At 41.2% G+C, this 10,583-nt stretch overlaps 2 protein-coding genes across 3 annotated transcripts; one reads left to right on the top strand and one right to left on the bottom strand.

The window, feature by feature from the left end:
- Positions 1-2: 2 nt before the first annotated feature.
- LOC138624259 (glucose-induced degradation protein 8-B homolog) lies at positions 3-5,832 on the bottom strand. Its single transcript, XM_069704262.1, has 6 exons — positions 5,780-5,832; positions 4,926-5,005; positions 2,455-2,604; positions 2,145-2,341; positions 1,691-1,888; positions 3-615 (listed from the first exon to the last, which is right to left on the bottom strand). Exons 3-6 carry the CDS (start codon positions 2,573-2,575, stop codon positions 442-444), a joined length of 690 nt encoding a protein of 229 aa, XP_069560363.1. The 5' UTR covers positions 2,576-2,604; positions 4,926-5,005; positions 5,780-5,832; the 3' UTR covers positions 3-441.
- A 73-nt stretch (positions 5,833-5,905) lies between these two features.
- dnajc5aa (DnaJ (Hsp40) homolog, subfamily C, member 5aa) lies at positions 5,906-10,200 on the top strand. 2 transcript variants are annotated; one of them, XM_069704260.1, is made up of 6 exons: positions 5,906-6,054; positions 6,343-6,462; positions 6,970-7,098; positions 7,195-7,408; positions 7,519-7,690; positions 7,798-10,200. In XM_069704260.1, the coding sequence occupies exons 3-6, from the start codon at positions 6,989-6,991 to the stop codon at positions 7,899-7,901; spliced, it is 600 nt and encodes a 199-aa protein (XP_069560361.1). In that variant the 5' UTR covers positions 5,906-6,054; positions 6,343-6,462; positions 6,970-6,988; the 3' UTR covers positions 7,902-10,200. The 2 variants fall into 2 exon arrangements, with proteins under 2 accessions (XP_069560361.1, XP_069560360.1); XM_069704259.1 differs by lacking the exon at positions 6,343-6,462 and having other exon boundaries at positions 5,907-6,054.
- The last annotated feature ends 383 nt before the right edge of the window (positions 10,201-10,583 follow it).

Raw genomic sequence — 10,583 nt, 5'->3', positions numbered from 1 at the left:
CCCCCCTCCCCCTCACCCCGTCCTGGGGAGCTTTCATTTTGGCCCCGCACACAGTATTTACATTGTCCATTTACACTATCAACTCTCTCTCTGGCAAAATAAAAGTCTTTGTGGGGAAAATGGTCACAATAAATAATACTACCAGCTTATGCTTAAAAAAAAGACAAAATATAAAACAGCAATTTGAATTTAGTAGTCTCCAGGTTCTACCTAAAAATCCTGGATCCGTATTTTAACTAAATATTTTTCTGTTTCTTTGCAAATACAGCAATCTATAGTTTGCACAATGAGTTAATTCTTACCTCTCATGAAGGAAACATGGAAAAAAAACAAAAACAATGTAGCATTTGTTTATACATATATGTTACCTGGTTGTCACACAGTCACTGACTGATCATAAATTAAGGGGACGTGGAGGGTGGCTGTTCTTGTCTGTCATGTTCACTTGGGGTCCTCGATGGTGCCCGTGCTGAGGTCCGTCATTTTGGGATATTTCACCTTCTTCTGGTCCAGCTCGTTTTGAGCCCACAGCAGAAGCTTCAGCAGTTTAGCCAGTTTGGGCGTCGACTCCCTGTTTTCATAGTCCAGCACAGCTTGATTCACTTCACTCCACACCTGTACACCGAGATATGTCACTGTCAAATTGACGTAAAACAAATTTCTTGCTTAATTATTCACCGCCTGCCTTCACGTTTACAGGCAGCCTCACGCACCTCGGCAAAAAACGAGCCAAAATTCAAAGGCCTGTTTCAAGTCCTCTTCTACCCCTTTCAGACAGAGGATGCACAAATGCCTGAGTCTACCACTTTGGCCCCATTTATATGAGACAGCTGTGGAAACACCAATGTGAAGTGTGGTTCATAAACTTAACCTGTAAATGACATAATTGCACTCAATAATAAGTAGATACAAATTCTGTCTACGAGCACATTCCCTCTCAAAACGGTTAAACGTTTAAATGTCAGTGTCCCTGGAATCAACGCTGGTTTACCAAAGCCAGGCAGCCTCCTACTGACGCAACCGTGTCAGTCTGAATGTGGTACAACGGTAGTTTTACATTTACCCCGTTTGCTTCGTTACAAACTGGCTCTGGTGATGTTTATGCATGATTTGTTTGGTGTGGCGTGAACTGTGTTGCAGATTAAACACCCCGACCGAGAGAGACCGCCCGAGATGGACGGGCTGCTGGTGCACATTTGTGATGAATTCGAAAGCTAAACCCAAGTCAATCAAACCCATCTGCTTATCAGGAACTATTCAGAAAGCAGATTATCGCATACATTGATGCTATATCTTTTACAGATTATGATAACACAATGACCGGAATCTGTACCTTTTTTTCTTGTCATATTTCTATCTGCTGGTACTATAATCCTCATAATCAGTCATTACTTATGATCATTAGAACCGTTAATGAACATATATGGTTTGTAAAGGGCACAACAAAGCACTAGACTACAGAAATTTTAATGTTGTGTAGTAACATGGCGATAAAGGCAACATATATAAAAAAAAAAAAATTCACTGGTCCGCAACGATAGAACCAAAGTACAGGTGTGAAACCTCCCCAAAATTGCGACCCACATCTCGGATATTTCCCAAATATTACATTGGCATACAGTGACGTGAAACTAAATTTTAATTTCAGTCCAAAGATCAGGTCTGATTAGTCTGATGAAAACCAGCCCACCTTTTGCCGCTGCATCATGTTGAGCAGGTCTCCAAAGGGCGACTCCTCTGGGTTGTCAAATGCCAGAAGAGCCAACGTTCGCTCCATCTCTGTCAGACACTCTCGGCTCTCCTCCCCCTGCTCCGCCAGTTGTGTCTGAGCGAACTCCAGCGCTGACTCGGTCTCTCTTAGCCTAATTAACTCGATCAAATGTTGCTGCTGCAAGAGGGGAAATGAAGAAGAAGCAGCGGGTGTTGATGTTTCATCTTTTTTTTTTTTTTACAAGTTTGATCTAATATCCTGATAATTTCCTATTTAACTGGGGAAGGACACGATCTCATCTCGGTAGGGGGTTAAATGTTTTAAACTTCAGCTTCACCCACTCTCATCTTGTTCATTTCCAAAGTCTATCACAGAGGCTCGTAGTAAAAATCAGAACGACGCACGGCTTCAACAAAACTCTGCGTAAACGTACCTGCAGATGAAAATACAAGTATCGATTGGTGTCGAGCAGCTCCGGGTGCAGGCTGTTGATGAGTGCAATGGCTTCCTGTATCTGGCCCTTCAGTATCATCTCTCTAATCTTTATCCTTTCATCCAAGGAGTCCAGGTCCACGCTGGGCTCAATACCGGACTCCATCCGAAACTTCTCCGCCGCCTCTTTGAAGCCCTCTTTTGAACATGTAAAACATACACAAAAACAGAGGCGAGGGCATAAAGAGTAGTTTACACTACGAGTTGTATATTCAGCTTACAGTTACCGTCCTTGAAGCAGGACGCCTCACCTGTCACCAGGTAATTCATAATCAGCCGATTCATGTCCGCCCTCTGTATGTGAACATTGTTCAGTTTGTCCATCCACTCTTCTTTTGTGATGTCCTCAGGCTTTTCAGCATAACTCATCATTGGGGGGGAGAGAGGGGGTGGAAGAGATCCTGAAAAGTAACACAGGGCCATTAAAAAGAAACACAGTGAAACGTGAGCAAGGCTGACACAGCTTGGTCACAGTTTGTACCTACATGAACAAAACACACACAAAAAAAAGCGTTTTACAACCGTGGCGAGGCAGATATTAACACAAGAGGGTAAAAAAATAAATACTCTACAGACAGAAAATGATCATTACAGCTGCTTGGGCGCTTTCAGACGTCGCTGATACAAAAAAAAAATGTATAACTGGGTAAAATTGTCGGAGGCTTCCGAAACAAACCCATTTCCTCCTGAGCGACAAACCCCCGGCTAAAGGTAGCAGACCGACCGCGTCCGTCCTCACAACTCACCGTGTAAAAACACGAGGTCCGGGCGGTTAATCCTTCCTGGCGAGGCGCGAGGAAAGTCGGTAATTTTAAATCAGCGACGTGCTTTTTAAGAACAATTTAAAAAAAAAAAAAAAAAAAAAAAAAAAAAAAACTAAAGAGCGGAGCAGACGATCAAGCTTTTTTTTTTTTTTTTTTTTTTTTTTTTTTTTTGCGGCTAGCTAACTAACCGAGCTAATGTGGAAACCTCGCGATAGGAACGTTCGGTCCCTGCGAGCTCTTTCGATTGGCCGGTGCCGTGACGTCACGGTTGCCGAGGAACAGTAACGGTCGGTGCGGCAGGCTGCAATTAAGATTCTTAATTAACCAAAACCTCGTAAAATATAGTCTTATCTTATTCATAAATGGTCTCAATTCCCTCCGGAAACACAAGTATAACAGCTTGCAACAACAAGTCATCTCTTATTGTTGTATAAAAAAAAAAATTTTTTTAAATGTGTGGCACCAAGAATAGATTCTTGGCAAAACAATAAACACTTGTTTTTATGAAGAATTAATGGATAGAAAATATTTTTGTTTTAGATTTGATCTTAAATGGATAGTACTGAGAAAGAAAACTTTGTAAGTTCATTTAAAAAAATAAATAAATCCAAACCTGAAACCTGTTGTTTACTAACCAGCTACGAAGCCTTCAGTGCATCTGCTGCTGAAGGTCTTCATACTTTTGTAAACGAGAGGTTTCAGTTTTCGATTTCAAAGATTTCTAAAACCATGTTTGGATTTTGCTATTATGGTTTATTGAGTTTGGATGGGTTGCATTTATGCGCATCCTCCCTCCGTCCAAAAACATGCACCTCAGGTTAATTGACGGTTCTACAAATTGCCCTTAGGTGTGAATGAGAGCGTGGATGGTCTTAAAGATAACAGATCAAAATAGTAAGAATAACAAAACAATTTGTGCTTTATCCTTAATTTATTACATTTAATCAATTATTATATCTATTATTCTAGAAATATTCCTTTTAAGATTAAGATTGAATTTCACCCGTTCCTTTTGCAAATGGTGTGAATTATCTCCTGGCAAGCAGTTCTGATGCATGATACTCCCATCCACCTCACCCTAACTGAGGGACACAGTATTTCCTGCCTGATCTCTGAACATCGCCACCGGATGTAAATCATGAGGTGTGAAAGCATCCAAAATGAACTGGACCGGTTGTTCCGCCGTACAGGGGCCCAACAGCAGATTTTGGCCCCAGGACCCCCTCTCTAGGTCAGTCCGGGGATGCAAGATTTGGATCAAACTGAAGTAGTCAGATAGCACTCTGATTACCATAATCTAAACACCAAATCAAGCAGTATCCTTTGGAAGAGTAACTTCATAGGTTTATAGTGACCCCAAACTCTGCTTAGACATTTTCCTCCATCTTTCTCCTGCAGATTTGCTCTTAGTTGTAAATAAAAACAATAGTTCCAAATTAAAACCCCAGGATCCAGATAACAAGAACAAAACATGGAAAATAAAGGCAGTATTTTTTAAATACAATGAGCTATACAGGAGACCATTCCTGGATGAAATGTTGCTAGAAATTCTTTTAATGTGCTTAAACACGGCAGAGAAAGGAGTTGAAATCATTAACACGCAGTATGCTGTCTGTTCAGGTGGTGTGTATTTTAAAGAATTGGAGCTATAGGAGTGTGTTAATGGCTCAGCAGTGAACTATCATCTTTTTTGATGGGGAAATTCATCTAAGTGCCCTTATGAATTACTAATAGTAATGGTCATGGGGAACATTTTAACACAGCAGGAAAACCACTAGTGGAAATAGTACCATTAATCATGGCGGAGGCAACTTTAGCAATCTCACATTAATACTTGTCTTTATGATTTTTAGATCAGGGGCCTTCTCTTTGGTTCAGGAATTCAAATCTGGTTTAAACTGTGCATTTCAGGCCCTCCCTAGATGTTTCAGGGGCCCAAAAGCATCGGCCCTACTTACCTTGTAGATTATTCAGGCATAACAGACATAGCTGGCAGACGGTCCCACTTATAAAGAGAAAGTCAGATGTTTGACAGCAGCTGAAATATTAGACACAGACAAATGGTTCAGGTTAGAGTCTGAGTTGAATTATCCAACCAGTTTTACATGCACATGTTTTTATATGCATAGTGAAAGTCATGAGTACTTTGCAGTTCTTAAACTGTGTACAAACTGCAGCAGATAGAAGAGTTCAACCTTCTTCTTTTGTAGGTAAGATAAGATAAATTCATTTATATAGCACCTTATCTTAAGCCCAAAATGCTCCACAAAAATACAGCTAAGAACAAACAAGTAAAAGCATAAGGAGTAAAAGCCCCCACAAAAAAAAAAAAAAAAAAAACAGTAAGAGGATCAAAATATAAAAAACAACAATTAAAAACCACAAATAAATTAAAAAAAAAAAAAACGTCAAGACAAGAAAGCAACTGATTAATAGGTCTGGTCTTAACACGAGGACCGGAAGCAAGCGGTAACAAATTCAGCACCGATTTAAAAATAAAAATAAAAAAAATAAACAATTATTTGTTTAACAAACTAAGTTTAGTTCATTCATTGTTTAACTTTTAGGTTATGCGGCGGAATGTATTTTAGCTCTGACCGCTAACTTCCTGGAATCCACCCCGGTTGCCTGGCAACCGCTCTAGGCCAAGAAACGTCTCGACCCAACAACGGCCGCGTAAAACTGCGAGTTGACTTCAGGTTGTTTTTTTTTGTTTGTTTTTTTTGAATGAATGAAGTAGAAAAGCAAACGCGATATGGTGATTATTTAGGCTAAATGTAGCACCGCATCCGTGTCTGAGCCACACACACACCTTTTCCTTCCAGCATCCTCCCCATCACCGGGCGGCAGGTTGTGCACGCGCACGTCGGGGCGCCGTTGGGTGTTGGAGGAGGGGAGGGGGGGGCGGGGCTGGGGGGAAAGGGGGCGGAGCCAGCGGACTTGCTGCAGCTGTCCATGGTTGTGTCGCGGGAGCTACCAAAGAGGGTCTGGGTACGTGCGAGATGCAGCCATAGTCACGCGCCTCTGTCAAACATTACAACCTGCTGGGATCGTTAGTTTTGCAGCGCATCTAAGCAGACTTGAAAGGTGAGTCCTCTCGTGCATTTCGATCTTTTATTCATTTTAATTTTTCCAACCCACCCCCCCACCCTCCCCTCGACATACTGGCCTCTTGCCCTTGAAAATTACTGCTGACGATCCATCCCTGTCTTTGCATCAAGAACAGGCCAGGAAACAAACCAACATGGATGCTGTGCGCTATAGCGGTGCAGCCGATGATGCATGTACAGAGATTATGCTCCTTGCATCGTTTTGTCAGTCTAATCCTTCTTATAGACAATTTACAGCTGCACGCGATTCATTTTTTTTGGACAGAACCGCTCGTTTTTGATGAAAATGGTCCAATACGCCATAGAGGGCTTCAAATAGACCAGTGGCTATTCACATTGCGACGAGATGACACCCATTTGAAGGCAGCTAAATTCTTCAGCAAGGGTATACTATTTTTTTTTTTTTGTATACTTGCAGCATCAGTTCGATTAAACCCTGCTCTGTTGCAGCTTGGTTGTCTTCATGGATGTCAGCTACTGATTTACTTCAAGCAGCATCAGTGGTCCTGCCAAGATGTCACAGTTTCAGTATAATCAATTTGGACAATTTATATCACCGGTGCAACTACTCCTGACAATCTTTAAATTAAAAATGGATAAGTGCAGGAAAATGGAATAAAATCAGCATTTTGCTCCACATTTACTTTTTTTTTTTTTTGTATACTTCACTCAGAGATGAGTCGCTTCCACATAGCATGTACAAGGGGCAGCTGTATTTAATCAAGACAGCACTGGGCCAGCTGTTGCCTGCAATCAGGAGTCAATCACACAGGCCTCACTTTAGTTGAAGGCCTGATATTTATTTGAACACACGTGTGCCATAATAAACAGCTTCATGACGCCTGACATGCAGCCCAAGCAGTGCGTTTAGTTTCCTGTTTGTGTGTCCAAGCCTGTGGACGTGAGACATCATGGCTGAGCAGCAGAGGCAGCGCTCTCTGTCCACCGCCGGGGAGTCTCTCTACCATGTGTTGGGAGTTGAAAAGGTGGCGACATCGGATGACATTAAGAGATCTTACAGGTGAGGCTTCCCCGCTTCCCTTTAACTCGCAGCAAGGTTTGATCAACTCTATTTTTGGCTGAGATCCTTTCTATTTAAATGTCCTTTTCTACACAGGAAACTGGCGTTAAAGTTCCACCCCGACAAGAATCCTGACAATCCGGAGGCCTCAGACAAGTTCAAGGAGATAAACAACGCTCATGCCATTTTGAATGACCCCACGAAGCGTAATATTTACGACAAATATGGTTCTCTGGGACTCTATGTGGCTGAACAGTTTGGAGAGGAGAATGTGAACACTTACTTTGTCCTTTCGAGCTGGTGGGCAAAGGTAAGTCCGGAGAAAAGTCTGGACCAATGACAATTTTCTCTGTTATAATTATACATCTTTATGTTTATATTTTTATTTTTGCTTCGTCCCGTGAATCTGTCCACCTGCAGGCTCTGTTTGTATTCTGCGGCCTCGCCACCGGCTGCTACTTCTGTTGCTGCCTGTGCTGCTGCTGTAACTGCTGCTGTGGAAGATGTAAACCACGGCCTCGGGAGGGCCAGGAGCAGGAGTTTTATGTGTCCCCCGAGGACCTGGAGGCTCAGCTGCAATCTGACGAGAGGGGTGAGATTGTACAGCCTGTGTCACACACTTGGTTTTTTTTTTTTGGAGGGGGGGGGGGGTTTAGGGTTACTGACAGCATTGTTGTGTTGTTTCCGTCTGTCAAACAGAGGCTGGTGGGGACCCCATAGTGCTGCAGCCGTCGGCAACAGAGACAACCCAGCTAACATCGGATGGGCACCACTCCTACCACACTGACATCGGCTTCAACTAACCCTCCCGCTCCCGTCCATCCCAGCCTGGGGTCCTGCCTGCTTCCCTGCTCCACCCAAGAGATACGAAAGAAAGGGGCAATCCATCTCTCCACCTCAGAAAGAGAGCCATGCGGAGGAGAGGGACTAGTAAGCATGGCCCATGAAAGGGACTAATGAAGGCACCTCCCTTAGACCCCTCCCCGATTGGTCCGCTGCGTATTTCCCCATACGAGAAGAAATGAGAAACAACTCAATTGTTTCTCTTTCATTTCTTCTTTTGTATTTCTTAGCCTTTAACCACACAGGTCGCCTACCCTGCTCTCCCTTTTCCCCCATTTTGCATCATGGTGTAGCATGCACTGTTTAAAAAACGAAAAAACATGGTCTCCAGATTTTCTTTAATCTTTCGCAACATTTTTACTTTGCAAGACTCATAATGTATGTGAAGTTTGTTCAAATGATTGCAGATCAGGAGGAGGAGGAGGAGGAAGGGGGTGAAGCTTAGGAGATATTTTATGCTGGAGGTACGGAGAGCCGTGGCTCAGGGAGGTGCTGGTTGGAGAAGTGTGTTCGTTGGTTTAGTCGGTCCGTGCCATCGTTAAACCTTCAAGAACTGAGTTGCCACACACATTTACACTTTTCACTTCTGAGTTGCAATCGATATTTTTTTAAACTGAAAATACCACCTGCCGTTTTCAGACCTGCGGTGTGTCTTTGAAACTGTGTTTGTTTGTCTTTAGTGTGCTCCCCTGAGTGTTTTTAATGTAAACTATGAGGTTGTTAAAGGCACAGAACTTTATTTGCTGACAGTTTCTCAAAAACGCCTGCTGATGTAACATTTCTACTTCAGTAATTAAATCATATTGGCATTTCTTCCCTCTGGAAAGCCCGTCGGCGTAGGTCATTGACTACTTTCTCCGTATTTCCTGCAGCACTGAACACGTTGTGATGATTATATTCAAGGCCTTTTGCATTGATTCATGGATTCCTTGCATAATAAATCTAATATGGTATGTTCAACCTTCATAGATTAGGTACGTTTCATTGGTCTTTTGTCATATCAGCAACTAAAAATTGACATTGACACTGGATGCATGAATTATAGAAGGAATCTCCTAAAACATTCTGCAGTTTTCTTTAAAAGAGATTTTATTTTCTCCTACTTTGGTGAAGCATCTAGGCTATTAGAAGCATGCCAAGTTGCTGCTTTCTTTTCTTTATTTTTTTTCAATTTATACTAAAAGCAAAACTATTTTTAGAGACATCAGAACTCATGGAGACTGAAAGACTTTTCATTTGATCTCTTTGTTGCAGTTATTTTGGTGTTTGGTGCTACGTGAAGCAGGTAACCTTGCAGCAGCAGCAGCAGCAGCAGTCGTCCTGATTTGGAGAGTGACATGTTTTTAACTCTGAAATATAGTAAGATGTTAATGGGATGGGGAAAACAACATGTTACACTTTAGGAATTAAAGCTGACTACAGAATAGCCACATGGAGGGTTGGTTTTTTCATCACGTTTTTTCGTCCTTGTGTTTTAAACTGAAGTCCGATGACTCCGATATTTTTGTTCAATGCTGTGATCGTTTATCATTGTTGACTTGTTTTTGAATTCTTGTAGAGGAAAGAGCTCGTCAGGCATATCATCTGTGAGCCAGTGCTACAGGCAGCTCGGAAGTAAAAGAGATTTTTCATACTACAGAATTTGCATAGATTGCCACACGTTTTTGCCATAAATTGCCATGAGCATCTTTGCCACTTTGTCAGTTCCATAACTGCTAATAATGTGTTTCAATGGTTTACAATTGGTGAGCTCCTGTTGCCCACCCTCTGCTATTAACGGTATGGATGTTGACCTCTATTGGCCCTTGTATGATGTTTCCTGTAACCCTTGATGAAACATAGATGTTCTTGTCATGGCTTTTTTCATTAAGATACTGAAAAATGCTACTGTAAATGTTCTGAGTTGAATGCACTGTGTTAAAAAAAAAATATTCTAATGGATCAATGATCGGGAAATAACTCCCTAAAAAGACAACATAGTATATAGTGTAACTATAGTGAAATGGTTATATGATGCATTTTTTATTTTATTTTATTTATTTCATACTTTGTCATGTTTCAGATGAAGATTGACTATGATTTTAACTGGTATGGTGTTGTAACGTAGCCATTTAATGGTTAAGGTCGCTTGTACATACACTTGGTCCATATAAACTATAAACCTTAACGTTTCTGTTGTAGCATGGTAATTGTGTGTCTGGAAGAAAACAAGTGGATCATTGATCTGATTTGCTGTTGTTGAATAAATGTTCCTCAACATTTTGTCTCGTGTCCTTATCAAACTGTCACATGGATATTTATTGATGCTTTAACGTATAAATCCCTTTCGGGTCTTGTACTTCATACATTTCACTTAATTATGTTTTGTATTAATGATTTAAACCTATTATTATCTTGGCAGAACTGATACTGCTAAATTCAAAATCATACACGGCCAGCTACAGCATTAAAATGCAAGTTAATGCATTTATGACAATAATCCTCCTATATACTGTGTTCATTTAATAATGTACAACTTAAAAACAAGTACTCTTTATTGACACTTTACTTTTTACTGTCCTTGATATTTTTTCAGTACAAGGTGCTTTTCTTCATTAAAGGATCTAAATACTGATTACTTTGGAAATATTTGACGTTATTTT

Source organism: Brachyistius frenatus, unplaced genomic scaffold, assembly GCF_029030835.1.
Source record: "Brachyistius frenatus isolate BFR_SWC_R1_liver_20210118 unplaced genomic scaffold, ASM2903083v1 Contig_50, whole genome shotgun sequence".
Taxonomy (NCBI): domain Eukaryota; kingdom Metazoa; phylum Chordata; class Actinopteri; family Embiotocidae; genus Brachyistius; species Brachyistius frenatus.
This window is presented reverse-complemented; position numbering and strand designations above follow the sequence as displayed.